At 38.1% G+C, this 15,685-nt stretch overlaps 1 protein-coding gene across 2 annotated transcripts in view; it reads right to left on the reverse strand.

Annotated features, from left to right (window-relative positions):
• The window catches only part of efna5b (ephrin-A5b), a 185,151-nt gene that overhangs the window by 37,088 nt on the left and 132,378 nt on the right, over positions 1–15,685 (reverse strand). For both annotated transcript variants that reach the window (XM_067414561.1, XM_067414562.1), the window contains exon 2: positions 7,089–7,381. In XM_067414561.1, coding sequence (XP_067270662.1) covers positions 7,089–7,381 — 293 coding nt within the window. The remainder of the gene's footprint in view (positions 1–7,088; positions 7,382–15,685) is intronic.

Below are 15,685 nucleotides of genomic sequence, written 5' to 3' on the forward strand. Positions count from 1 at the left end.
AGTACCTTAAAGGTTCATATCAGTACTTTAAGAGTGTGTGTTAGTACCTTAAAGGTTCATATCAGTAATTTAAGAGGGTGTGTTAGTACCTTAAAGGTTCATATCAGTAATTTAAGAGTGTGTGTTAGTACCTTAAAGGTACATATCAGTACTTTAAGAGTGTGTGTTAGTACCTTAAAGGTTCATATCAGTACTTTAAGAGTGTGTGTTAGTACCTTAAAGGTACATATCAGTACTTTAAGAGGGTGTATTAGTACCTTAAAGGTTCATATCAGTACTTTAAGAGTGTGTGTTAGTACCTTAAAGGTTCATATCAGTAATTTAAGAGGGTGTGTTAGTACCTTAAACAGGGTATCTGCAGGTTTTACCAAGTCAAATTTAAGACTTTTTAAGACCTTTTTAAGACCATTATGAATAAAGTTTAAGACCTATATTGCGCAATAAAAAAAACATGCATAAGAAATCCAGAATCACTCAATTACTTAAACTTATATTATTTCATTTATTTTAAATTGAACAAAGTATTAGTGAACTTATTATTCATAGCTCAATCCCACCAGGATTAGCATATATATATATATATATTAGGGCTGGGCAAAAAAAAAATCGATTTTTCGATTAATCTGGTCGATTCAGAATCGATTCTCAAAGGCCATGAATCGATTTTTTTAAATATTTATTTCCGCTAACATTGAACATAAGATTAACCTAAATCGAATTACTAGTCTTCTCCACTAGATGTCACCCATTTGCCTTGCGTGATCTTACAAAGGAGCAAGAGGCGCACATCATTTATCCATTCAGTGTTTAAATGGCAGCTTCCGGTGCGTTGTCGCCTTTTATAATGCTGAGGTAAAATGCTGTAGTAATACTAAAAATATGCGGAACCATTTGATGTGACAACACACACACAGCTGAGCACACAACTGCTAAAAATAATTACATACACGCGAATGCTTGTCTTGCATTAGGATCAAACTTGAGCAGTCACTTAAGCACGTACGTTAGCCATTATAGACATATTCAAATTATAGTCCATATACAGCGCAGGATCAATAATTAAAACCCTAATAGCTTATTTTATAAACAGATTTCCTCTAATAATAGTTAGTCCACAGTCAACTTAAGTCAGTTAAGGTATTGTTGTCTGTTACCACGACAACTACTCACCCATAGACTAAAAAAATTATGAAAGCATTTCTCATGTATGAAAAGTAAATTTGCACACATGAGCAGCAAAATCGCAAGAAAAGCTTGTCGTGTACTGAAAATTGCTATAAAAAAACATCCAATATCCAATATCCTTTTTTATAAATACCTATAGTATTTGTATTAAATCTATATTCATTTGAGTTGAATCGAAAATCGAATTGAGAATCGAAATTGAATCGATTTGAGGACTTGTGAATCAAAATCGAATCGAATCTGAACATCTGAATCGATACCCAGCCCTAATATATATATATATATATATATATATATATATATATATATATATAATTGTATTTTATTTTTTGTGGTGGTCACTTTCATACATTTTTATTTTTTCATAACTAGGATGCAACATTAACCATATTATTATGTTAGATGCACAATGATCACACATGGCAATAAAACTAACAAAATGCATGAATCTTGTTTGGTAGGCATATTACAAAAACAAAAAAGGCTGTTCCAGTAGTGCACTATATATCTCTAATAACACGATCGCTTGGGGTGGGAAATATGACCAACATCTTAAAAGTAAACCACAGCAATAAGCAATTGCTTAATATAAGTAAAACATTATTAAGTAATTACGTAATCAAGTAATCGGTCAGTAATAAAATATATACTTTTAAACAAATGACAATAGGAAAAATAAATACAACATAAAGATGCATACAAAGAGGAACACTCCACTGTTTTTAGAAATAGGGCTTTTTCAACTTCTTTAGACATTTAGATATGTGGGCAAATGCATTTGTCTCAGTGCATGCATTGTTTTAGTTTGGCAGGGTCGCCGCTAGCTTAGCTTAAAATGCATTTCCCCACATATCTAAATGTAGCAAAGTAGAATAAGCCCGATTTCTAAAAAAGTTGGAGTGTTCCTTTAAGTGTAAGTGCTGTTTTCCCCGTTTGTGTTGTTGTTAAGCTATTAGTTTGCTTTCACTTTGAGAGCTTACTAATGTCCAGATCCAGTACTTACTGACAGTTCCCAAACTTTTTAACTCAAATCAGGATATAGACATATGCATAATGTGTATATTTGATCGTTCAAGAGTAACGTTAGGCTATGAGCCTAAAAATAACACATTCAATACACTCGCGCGAGCGCTGACAGGCAGCAAACACAGTCTGACATCGGAGTTCGGCGTTTACATCACTGTTATTAAACTCTATTTAGTGCAATCGGGTATATTATACTTGTATTTGGTCATTATGCAAGATGGTGAGAAAGATTCGCCTTCGCGTTCACGATCGCAGAACTGCAAGAACCGTCAGACTCAGCTGAAGAATAACATCCGTTTTATGCGTCTGTGGGGTACGATCAGAAAGAGAGGCTCGTGCCAATAACACGAAAGCTGATTGGCTGCAATATAAGTGGCATGCTTGTCTAATGTGTAGTTGTAATAGAGCGAACAATAGTTGGTCTAGCGAAAGAAAGAACTACAAACACCACGGAACAAACACACACACACACACACGTGCGCGCGTGCTGCGGGAGGCGAGAGCATTTCAATGAGGTAGCGTTACATGGACGTAGGAAAATTAAGACCTGTTTAACATTATTTAAGACCTAGAACGCAATGCTTCCGCGAATTTAAGACTTTTTAAGGCCTTATATTTTGATTCTGAAATTTAATACTTTTTAAGACTTTTTAAGACTCCGCGGGGACCCTGTTAAAGGTACATATCAGTAATTTAAGAGTGTGTGTTAGTACCTTAAAGGTTCATATCAGTAATTTAAGAGTGTGTGTTAGTACCTTAAAGGTACATATCAGTACTTTAAGAGTGTGTGTTAGTACCTTAAGGGTTCATATCAGTACTTTAAGAGTGTGTGTTAGTACCTTAAAGGTTCATATCAGTACTTTAAGAGTGTGTGTTAGTACCTTAAAGGTTCATATCGGTACTTTAAGAGTGTGTGTTAGTACCTTAAAGGTTCATATCAGTACTTTAAGAGTGTGTGTTAGTACCTTAAAGGTACATATCAGTACTTTAAAGATACATATTAGTACCTCTCCGGTTTTGTACTTTGGGGTACGGCCCCAGTGACAGCAATGTATCTTTTTTTTTGTATAATGTACAAACGGCTTTGTCACTGACATACAGTGAGTGAAATAAACTGAGATTAGGGCTGTTGAAACAGACCTCACCACGCTTGAAATTGAACAGCCCGCAGGCCTAAACACATAAAACTTGATCGAGATCAACATGCAAAACACACACACAAGTGGGTTCACAGGTATTTGTGGTCTCGGAGTATTTCATCTTGTAGTATGAGATCATGTTGTGCGCAGGAGCACATCAAAACAGAGACCGAACGTCTCGTCCTGCAACCGGAGAAAAACACTTTAAATCCGTTATTTTAAAAGCAGCTGCATGAAGACAAATTACATTTTTGGTGCATTTAACCCAATGGGATTTTGCATGCACATGTATGCATTTGGCTGATACGTTTATCTGATTTACAGTGCATGTATGGTGTCAATTTTTAATCAAAGTTTATGCTCTGGTGCATTGTACAAACTTTCTACCTCCATAATACAAATGCATACAAACACACACACACACACGAGCACACACGTCGATCATTTAATGCATGAGACACTTTTTCAACTGCTGCTGTCCTGTTAGCGTATTGTTGGCACTTAATAATAATAATATGAACAATATTGATAGTATTCCTTCAACTTTCATGTTGTGATTTTTTGATGTTTTTAATGTATATACTGTATTTATTTATTTTTAATAATTGTCTGATGTTGTTGGCGTTCTTTTACACCGTGGGTCTGAGGGAAACCGAATTTCAATCCTCTGTATGTCTTGTATATATAGTAGAATTGGCAATAAAGTTGATGTTGAAATCACTGTTTTCTGTAGAGCTGCTTCCTGAAAATGTTTCAGAGATGAAAAGGATTTTGCAGCATGAACACACTGTTATTTTACTGTGAAGCTGCTTTGAAAGCCCAAAGTATTTGACCAACTGAGTTTTTAGCCCAAAGCTTGCCGCAGTGCATTCTGGGATTGCACTCTGCCTAACAGATATATGCATGTGCCAGTCATTTCTGAATAAATATGATGAAGAGTAAAGTGTCCTTGAGCTCTAGAAAGGTATTATATAGATACAAATTATTATTGGTCCCAAACCAATCAAATTCATTTCAAAATTGAGTCTTGAGTCAAAAATAAATAAATAATAATATTAATAAAATGTAATAATTACTACTAACTAACTAACTAACTAAAAGTGTAATTAATTCAATCAAACACTGGCAAAATATTTACAATATTATTTATAATTATAATATTATATTGTAAGGCTGTGCGATATTGAAGAAAATGCAATATGCAATATCTTGTTAAATAATGCGATATTGCAATTAGTGTGTAAAATCTATTTAAATTACATATAAAAAATATTATTTAAAAACTGAGAATTCAACCATTTGAGTTTCACATTCTTTCTGGGAATAGAAAGCATCGCTACAACTTCTGAAAGTGACCAGCAGTGTCGTTCACTTTTTCGGTGTATGTGTGTCAGACAGCGCGAGACGACAAGTTGTTGTTTTTCGCGAATGATTGTGTTTAATAACTCTTAACATCAAGCAAGTCCCACAAGTAACAGTCGTGTGCCCAGTCTATTCTCTGCTTTATGCGTCAACCTAAAGCAGACACTTTTCACAATGTTGAAGTAGCCTACTAAAATCATTCAGATATTTTGTGTTGTTGCGATATGTACATTTGCGATATTTCGATATATTGCACAGCCCTATTATATTGTAATTATAGAAGTTATTGCAGCATATAATTTTTTAATGGCTATCAATGGAGAAAGATGCTTTTCTCAGCCAGATAGGATAAAACAACATCAAATAAAATAAGAAACAAACAAACATAAAGAAGTTATATTTCTAAGATATAATTGTTGAGTTGCTGTGAATGAGGCATTTCGCAGCCAGAAAATAAAACAAAAAGTAAAATAATCACAAACATAAAATATGTAAATTTCTAACATATCATTTTTGAATGGCTGAGCCCATGATCTTAGGCTTTTGCAATTGTTAAATTGGCCTGATTATAAAATGTATAATTATATTATATATATATATATATATATATATATATATATATATATATATATATATATATATATATATATATATATATATATATATATATATATATATATATATATATATATATATATATATATATATTAAATACGCTGCAAAATATTTATATATATATATATATATATATATATATATATATATATTAAATACGCTGCAAAATATTTTTAATTACATATTTTATGTAATTTAGCTTTTTGAGTAAATTAATCTTAATTTAAAATTAAAGTTAAGTGAAAATACCTGTCAAATAATCTTAATTCAAAGTGAAAACAAAATTATATTTCCGAAGATATTTGTTCTTATTTTACGCGCCAACTCACTTAAATTTGATAATTTTTCAGTAGATGTCATTCTGCGATCATTCCCAGAATTTACTTACTTAATAAAAGGTCATCTGTGTCAAACTGACCCGCAAACATCTTGAATTCTGTACCCACAATCCTTTGCATGATTGGAAATAATAAAAAGTCACCAAAAACAAATCACGAAAACTAAATAATAGGTTAATCATGAACTCGGGTCAAAATGACCCGCAGCATAAGACCTTCAACTAGGGATGGGTACCGAAACCCGGTATTAAACGGGCCCCGGGGGTGAATTTTGAAAGACCGTTGTATCGATAAGCTCGGACGTTATCGGTTCTGCTGTCGGTACTTTTGAAAATACACGTGAAGAGAGAGAGAGAGAGACGCAAACGACAGCCAAGGACAGAACCAAACATTCAAACATAGCCTGATTTTATTTTAGATTTTGCCTTCCGAAGATTATAATAATAATATTTTATGTCTAGCGCAACTAAATTCCCTTTGCAGTAGTAGCCTACGCTGCCATTTCTCCATAAAACTCAAACGCAATGACAGAATCAGCACGATCAGTGATTGTTGTAAAATACAGTCTAGCAACTGTTGGTAAATTGTGGGATGCGTTTAATAATAAAAAGAGCGATTAAAAGCACAAAAATGTGCGCAAGAGATTGTTCCTAAGTCGTCGCGCGCTCTGAATCAGCCCGCAACGAGACGGGCAAATTACACTTTCGGTTTCACACTCACGTCTAAACGATCAAATGTACACAAACATCTGTCAAAATGACCGGCTTGGAGAGTCTCTTAAACACAGTTTGTGTCTAAAATGGACGTAGTTGTTATGGATATAGTCGGGTCACGAGAAATCACGTGACATTGGCGATCCGAATCATGAATCGATTCACAACGTTCGAATCTTTGTTTTAAAATCAGCCCATCACTATACAAGTAGTTATTTAGTTTTTTTTGTGCACAGAAACTATTCTGGTCTCTTCATCAATGATTGTAGAGCCGCTGTAGTGAGATGGGCTTTGTAACGACGTCTTTAGTGCCTTTATGGGTCTTGAGAGAGGAAATGACATCGGTGTCAATGAAGGCCTTTCTGAGCCATCGGATTTCAACACTAATATCTTCATCTGTGTCTGAAGATGAACGGAGGTCAGACAGGTGTCGAACGACATTAGGGTATGTATATTTTTGGGTGAACTAATCCTTTAAAACAACTATGATGTTAATCACATATGTATGTCTTGAATTCTGCACTCACAATCCTTTGCATGAATGTTCATGATCCGAAATAAGAAAAAGTCAACAAAAACAAATCAAGAAAACTAAATAATAGGGTAATCATGAACTCGGGTCAAAATGACCCGCAGCATAAGACCTTCAGACAAAGCTAACATTTGGACAAACGTTCCTTTTCTAGTTAAACAACTGTGATGTTACTCACATATGTAATAGTACTCTCGGCCCGGCCGGAACTCGAATCCCAGGGAGAAGGGCGTGAAGAGCTGGAACTTCTCGGAGAACTTGAGCGGGCCATTGGGCGAGTGCGGCCGGTTGCACTCCCAGCGTTTGAAGCCCTTGGCGGTGTGGTCACATGTGCTGTATCCGTCGTAGTTCACCATGTACAGGACGTATCGCTCCGCTCTCTCCTCAGGGATCGAGTCCTCGTAGTGTGGACAATACACGTCCAGGTAGTCGTTGATACACACGTCGATGTGATAGTCTCCACGCTGAAACCTGCAGACACAAGGATCACAACACACTCATTAAACATGGATTATTTGTGTTGAAATAACTGAGCAAATGAGTCACAGTGACCCAAATTTCAAAATTGAGATCTTGGTATCAATGTAAAGAGGAGACCATAAGCTATTCAAATCTTGCCCTGGAGGGCCGACACGCTGCAAAGTTCAGCTCCAACCCTGATCAAACAAACCCATCTGTGATTTTCTAATGATCCTGAAGACATTGATTAGCAAGTTCAGGTGAGTTTGATTAGGGTTGGAGCTAAACTCTGCACCACATTGGCCCTCCAGGGTAAGATTTGAATAGCCCTGCCATAAACTTTAAAATGATACCCTACTCAAAGTCATACCTTGCATGGTTAAAAATATACACCCATTTGAATTATGGCCCTCTTTTTCCAATTAAAAACCTGAGAAAATCGCTTTTAAAGTTTTTAACCCGTTTCTTGTTTATATCTTTGCATTTAAAGGGTTAAACTATTTATTTTACAGCTTAATTTGATCAAAGTCATTTGTGTATATGTGTGTGAGGCCATCCGCATTCTTGACTGTTAGCTTGCGCGTAAACACGCAGCCACTTTGCTTTCTATTGACAGCGACATTTCTCAAATGAATAAACAGATATACACACAGTATTGAACTATTTGTTCTGAGGAAATCTAGCTTGTTTACACAGAGCGCTGCTAGTCTGTAGTAGTTCATGAGTGTGTTTACACCATGATGGTGTTTAGTGTTTGTGTGCATGACACTGTGCACCTTATATGAGTGTTGTCCTCCTAAAAGCTTTGATTCATCAGCTATTATATTAATATTTCAATAGGTTGGTAATTTAACATTATTTCAGTTAATAAAATATGGTTATTTACTGTAAATTGAACTTAAATCGGTAAAATGTTGCTACCGTATTTTTTACAGTACAGTTCTGCTGCCGTTTTTTTACCGTGATTTTTTTCCACAGTGATGTAATAATTATTCTAATATATTATATTATTGCAGTTAACACTTATTTAGTCTCAACTAATAAAAAAGGTTTTAGATGTTGTTTTGGTTCATTTAAATAACTGAGACGAGATTAGATGTATTTTACTGAGACGAGATTAGATGTATTTTACTGAGACGAGCCCAGATTTGTCACTTCGGTGACGTCTATGCTGAGTATTATGAAACAACTCCAGTGTGCAACACAAGAAATGACCTCATTAATCACTAAAGACTAACACGTCCAAACTCCGGCATGATGTGTTTACAGATGACAAGCAAATCTGGCATCATCTACCGCTGAAATGCACAACACGAGCCCTTATTTGGTTCTCAAACATCGCAGAGTATGTGAAAATGAACAACAGTAGGCGTTAAAGATAATGACCTCTGACTGACTCTACACGACACTCTTTCTCTCTGACCCGTCACCTGTAAATACTCTCCACCTGATGTTGACTTTATATTCTAAACTTTGAATGAAGGACTAAACAACCTCATTCACACAACCATTTTTCAGCCAGGTCAGAGTTTTAATAGGGAATCAGTTCGAGAAATGACCTGACAGAAGCCTGCGGAAACTTTTAATTGAAATTCTCCATCCTTGCATTTTTCTTTCCCTCAAATCAGCCTCTCGTATGCTTTTACAGCCTGAGGTTTGAGCTCAAGTGAATCAAATAAATCACCAGGTCAAAAACGCAATGGTCAAGGCCAAATATATTCAACAGCAAAACTGACTGTCCTCACGGAAAACACTGAAATGCGTCTCCTCATCCAATTTGCATTTCAGTCCGCGTCCGTGCATTTCCTCAACTCAATTAACACAGTTAATAATCCTCTTCTCAATTAAGGCACGCTTCATTAGCGTCCCTTCTCTCGCCCTCGGCAGGAGCCGCTAATGTTTCGGAGATGTTCTGGAGGTGTAAACAGCGAGGACAGACTCGTTCCACCCCACAATTAACACACGCCGCAGTTTATCAACACCACAGACCGAACAATGAGTGTCCCGTCTAACATCAGATCACTCAACAGCTGTGAGCAAGGGACATCTTTATTTTACTCCATAATACATTTTATATGTCAAGAATTGATTAATGTATAATTGCTCTTATGCATTTAAAATATCATTAAACTTAAGTGCATGCAAGCCATGCTTTTTATATATGCACCATGTAAAATCTATAGTGTGTATCGGTATCAGACATGGTTTCAGTGAAGTGAATAACACTGATGATCTCTTCATCACGGCTCCTGTAAATGGGTGGGATATATTAGGCAGCAAGTGAACATTTTGTCCTCAGAGTTGATGTGTGTGAAGCAGGAGAAATGGGCAAGCGTAAGGATTTGAGCGAGTTCGGCCAAATTGTGACGGCTAGACGACTGGGTCAGAGCATCTCCAAAACTGCAGCTCTTGTGGGCTGTTCCCGGTCTGCAGTGGTCAGTATCTATCAAAAGTGCTCCAAGGAAGGACCAGTGGAGAACCGGCCACAGGGTCATGGGCGGCCAAGGCTCATTGATGCACGTGGGGAGCGAAGGCTGGCCCGTGGGGTCCGATCAAACAGACGAGCTACTGGAGCTCAAACTGCTCCAGAAGTTAATGCTGGTTCTGATAGAAAGCTGTCAGAATACACAGAGCAGCTCAGTTTGAGGCGTATGGGGCGGCATAGACCAGTTTCATACAGTTGATGGTGACGAACATGAAGGAGAACAACAGCTCACAGTGTGATAAAGCTTATAGAATAAAGCTAGAATGGCACTAAAATTCAAGATTTCAGGGCAAAAATGCCCCTCCAAGAGTTTCTGTCTCATATTTAAATGATATAGTTAAATAGGTCCTATTATGCCCCTTTTTACAAAATGTAAAATAAGTCTCCAGAGTATGTATGTGAAGTTTCAGCTCAAAAATCCCCAAAGATAATTTGTTAAAATTGCCACTTTTTGAGGGTGACCGTGCCATTTTTTTGTGTCCATTTAAATGCAAATGAGCTGCTGCTTCCTGCCCACTTTCAGCAAGAGGGCGGAGCTTCAAGAGCTCATGTTAGCAGCTCTGATGACCTCAAGCAGACAGGCAGTGAAACTGTTCAGCCTTTTATGATCAAACCGGAGTCGGACAATGATGGAGAGACTCAAGATGAAGAGATGACATGTAGAATGAGACAGGACGAGTTAACGATCTTCGGTTATTGATTAGCATATTCTGTCATGATAATCTATAAACCGCTGGTGTGAGAACTGTCAGAGTCAAAGGATATCTGCTGATGGAAGAGAGATCATGGATAGTTTAGTTTAATTATGGTTATAACTCAATGTTGTCATCTTGATGCATTGTTGCGATGCATTGCTGTAAATACAAAAGCATTACTGTAAATGAAATATTTAATATTCATTCACAATATTATTCTTTTGGATTCAGGGGGAAATTCAACCGATTTATTATGAGGATAGAGTATCTGCTCCAATCTAATCTTTACTATCCAAGGCTGAAAACTGAGTAATGTGTAATTGATTTAATGCATTTAAAATATCATAAAATATTGCATTAAAAAAATGCATCTTATAACATCATTACATGCAAAAAATACCATGGTTAATATTCACTGCCATCGCTTAAATTAAAGAAATCACTCAGTACACAGCCTTTGTGCATGCAACAGAGATGTGTTATATGGAAGACAATATCTGCTCTGATCTATAAGAGATCATAGACGTACTTCAGACTGAACTGAAGGAGCTTGTGCGCTTTTCAACTTATTTCAATGCACACAAATTAATATCTCTCATCTTGAGCTCCGTGCGAAGAACGGCAGATCTAATTGGTTGCAAAACACATATTCGGTAGAAGCTCTTTCTGAAGATATTACACCAAGAATAAAAAAATATTGTTGAAAATGAATATAACTGTTTTAGAAAATAGAAATTGCAATATTTCTTTTTGAATCCCCAGGAGTCTGCACATTATTCATATTAGGAAAGGCCCGGTAAGGTTTTAATCTGTTTTTATTTGTTATTGATAAATGCTCTGATTTCCAGGCAGTCTATTTTAAATACAATACGTCATTCAAAGGAAACACAGTCGGGCCCAAACCTGTATCTTCAGTTCTGTGTGTGGCACAATTTCATCTTGCTAAAAAAAATAATTTCAACGAGCATGAATCACATTTACAATATTATGCACTTACATTGGAAGTCTATGGGGCGAGAAATTCAGGAATTTGTATTTTTATTAAAGCTTTCGTAATGCAATATAAAAAAGAGCTCTCTAAACCGGCTGTTTCTACAGTAGGTGGTTTTAATCACATGCAAATCATATGCTAGATACTTTTAAAACTGTACTTTGAGCATCTATCCCAGTGTAATGTCCAAGCCCACCGACTTCCACTGTAAGTGCACTAATGTACTGTCAATGCAATTATTGTTTGTTTTTATAAATCAGAAACGCTTGGAATAGCTCGGCTGTAACTTGCATTGATCCCACAGCGTTCCTTTAATACATTTGTCCGGGTTACTTTTCCATTCCTGCGCCTCTAGACAACACGAGAAACTTTTGGTTTGACCTCCGTCTGCTGAAAAAACACTCCTGCAGGAAGTGTCCTTGATGCTCCGGTAATACGAAAGGGAGTAATTAAAAACTGGGAATGGAAGGCAGGCTAATTGTCAAATTATGATAATTACACGTCTTTGTTATGCGACAGCTGTTTGGGAGAGAGGCTGAGGTGGAACGGGCGCTCGGGCCGGACCGCTCTATAATCAGAGAGGAGGATCGCCCAACTTTAGAACATTTATTACTAGCTGATTATAAACCCCAGCAGCGACTTCAACTTTCTTTCTTTGACTCTGCGTTCTGTTTGGGAGAGACGTGGCCTTGCACACGGCCTCTTGATTGGTTTATTTCCATGATAATCACACAGCTTGCGGGAATCGGCCCGAACTCAATGAGGAGCGATCACACTGGGCTGACAACAGACGGAGAGAAGAGATATTGTCTGTGATGATGAGACCAGCAGGTGTGATTGACCACTGCACTTAACGGCTTTCTGAGAGAACACACACACACTTTCATACACGCACACACACATTTGTTTTAGTGAAATGTGGGGACATTCCATAGGCGTAAAGGTTTTTATACTGTACAAACCATATTTTCTATCCCCTTACACTGTCCCTGCCCCTAAACCTACCCATCACACACACACACACACACACACACACACACACACACACACACTACCCCTAAACCTATCCATCACAGGAAACATTCTGCATTTTTACTTTCTAAAAAAAACCTCATCCTGTGTGATTTATAAGCCTTTTGAAATGTGGGGACATGGGTAATGTCCTCATATTTCACCCTCTCCTTGACACATTTGTGTCCTAATATTTCACAAAAACATGCCCATTCTCACACACACGGACACACACACACACTCTCACAAACACTCCACACACATTCTCTCTCACATGCTCGCCTCACACACAAATCACACTCAAAATCAAACTCCACACATACACTCTCCCACACACACACACTATCACACTCACACACGCACACACACACACACACACACACACACACACACACACACTCTCTCACATGCTCGCCTCACACACAATCACACTCAAACACACTCACACACACATGGGCGAGGCTAGCCCCATTTTAGGGGTGCTTCAGCACCCCTAAAAAGGAGCTCAGCACCCCTAAAACTTGGAGTAAGAAATTGGGTTATTAAAATTTTTTGTTAGTCTTTTACACGGTTAAATAATGTCCAAAACATACTCCGTAGTTTGTGGTTTAAAATATATGTGTTAAGGAGGAAAATGAAAACATCCCCGCATAGCAAATGGTGTCATCCTCTTCTCTTCTTCTACTACTCTTCTGTACCTGCACCGCTAAGCACGACCGTCATCCAGCGCGAAACACACGCAGAGTGAGAACCCGTGATGTAACGTTAGTGGTTGTGATCGGTTGAAAGCTGTGTCTGACACTTCTTTCCTTTTACCTAGAGTTGTTCCGATTTCGAAACCATATCGGTGAGTACTGGAGTCAGTATCCTGAAATACCATGGTGGTACACCTATAATAAGTGTTTATTCTCTGACTATTTTAGTCCAGCGGGTCGCCGCGCTGTGGAGTAGCACCTGGGTGACTCGTCCATTGTCATAAACGGAGAGAAGTAACGCCGGTTACAATTTTCTATCGCAAGACGCATGCAGTTCTGTTTATTAACTGCTAGATCGTGAAATAAAAACAGAAGCGCGACAAATAAACTGCGTACCTGTGTAGTGTGTAGGTGTGTCTCTGTTAAAGTTTATCGTTAATTTGATACTCATTTTAACATTCGAGAGTCATGTAAACATGACATCACGTGCGTCTTTTCTGGTTAGTCGTCATGGAAACATGAAGCCCTGGCGTTTGGAGTGAAAAAACTCAAGCTTCTCATGTGAAATGAATTTGTCATTTAAAAAGTTTCTAAGCTCAATAATAATAATAAAGACATTTAAAATGACACGGCTCTGTGTGCCTTTTGATCATATCCTTAGAATCTGTAAATGGTCTCATTTTTGTGACATGACAGACTGACCTCAACTCTCCTGCCTACAATATATTTGTGTATGATTGTCAGTTCAAAGGGAAAGAGAGGGAGATGGCGAAGGAGAAAGGGAAAGGGAGAGCATGCAGGAAGAATCAGGTGAGGAAACAACAACAATAAATTGACATATAGTGAATAGTGGCAAGCAAAACAGTAACTACTCCTGTTTATGTGTGTGTACTCCTATACAAACTTATTGGCATGAAGTAGCCTATATTACAATTGTTTTTTTGGACATTATTTTACACCACATTTTTTCATAATAAAGGAGGAGGAAAACAACGGAGAGTCCATAAGGGATGAGAGGGAATTGACTAGTGAAAGAAATGAAGAGACTGAGGGAGTGCAACATAGAGAGCACCAAGCCAAAGCAGCAGAGACAGAAGAGAGCTGTTCAGACTTAGGGGATAAGGACACTGGTCCTAAACAGTTAAAGCTGTCTCAATACCCTCATAGTCAGTTTGGCACACAAAAAAGAGCCTTTCAAGAACAGTGGTTCAAAAGTTTCAGATGGCTGGAATACTCAGCTAGACAAAATGCTGCTTTCTGCTTTGTAGGCATGGGCGAGGCTAGCCCTTTTTTAGGGGTGCTGTTTTTATTACACTGTTAAATATTGTCCAAAACATACTCCGTAGTTTGTGGTTTAAAATGTATGTGTTAAGGAGGAAAATGAAAACATCCCGCATAGCAAATGGTGTCAGCCTCTTCTCTTCTCTAGGGTACGTGTGTCTCGAGGTTGGTGGCAGTGGGGCTCATTGGGTGCTCAGCACCCCTAAAGCTCTGACCCTAGAATCGCCCCTGCTCACACACACACTCAAAATCAAACTCCACACATACACTCTCCCACACACACACACACACACTATCACACTCAAACACACACACACACACACACACACACACATTCTCTCTCACATGCTCGCCTCACACACAATCACACTCAAACACACTCACACACACACACTCAAAATCAAACTCCACACTTACACACACACTATCACACACACACACACACACACACACACACACACACACACACACACACACACACACCATGAACAATACAAGCCAATAGGATTGTGATCAGGAGTTGAGTTCCTCCTCAGTTTTTCATCGGATCATCTGCTTCATAAATGCGATCTCAGCCCTTCCCTCCATTCCCAGTGGACCGCTATAGCTACCCAGATTTCAGAAGTCCAGCGCGACCCATTTCCCGTGTAAACCTGTGTGAGCATGACAGACGGCGTCAGCAGCCTGTCTTTATATCATCACGTGTGTGTGTGTGTGTAGCACAGATCTCCACCTGCTCCGGCTGAATATGAGCAACAGCTGCCTCAATAAATCCTGCACTGCTGCAGCACAGGTAATATCTGTAACCGGAGAGGCCTGAGCGAAGCCGTTTTCCAGTCAAGCGGGACGGCATTTAGGAGGATAGGCATGTGGCGGTCACCCAGCGAGTGGATAGAGTTCTCCTATGAGCTGAGATGGGATTTCCATCAGTGCTCGAATGCGAAGGGAAGTTCTGCTGATGGTTTGATGGGCTGATGGTTGGACCATCTCACCTGCTTCTGGCTAAGACCAGCCAACAGATGTTCTACACATGCTTTACTTCATCTGCTATTGCAAACCTCTCCGCCAAAACCCGCGATACTTTTCTTACTTAGTATTTTTGTCCTGTTTCTAGTCCAAACATTGAAAAATTCTTAAAACAAGAAGTATTTACTAGAC

Source organism: Pseudorasbora parva, chromosome 13 (assembly GCF_024679245.1).
Source record: "Pseudorasbora parva isolate DD20220531a chromosome 13, ASM2467924v1, whole genome shotgun sequence".
NCBI lineage: Eukaryota > Metazoa > Chordata > Actinopteri > Cypriniformes > Gobionidae > Pseudorasbora > Pseudorasbora parva.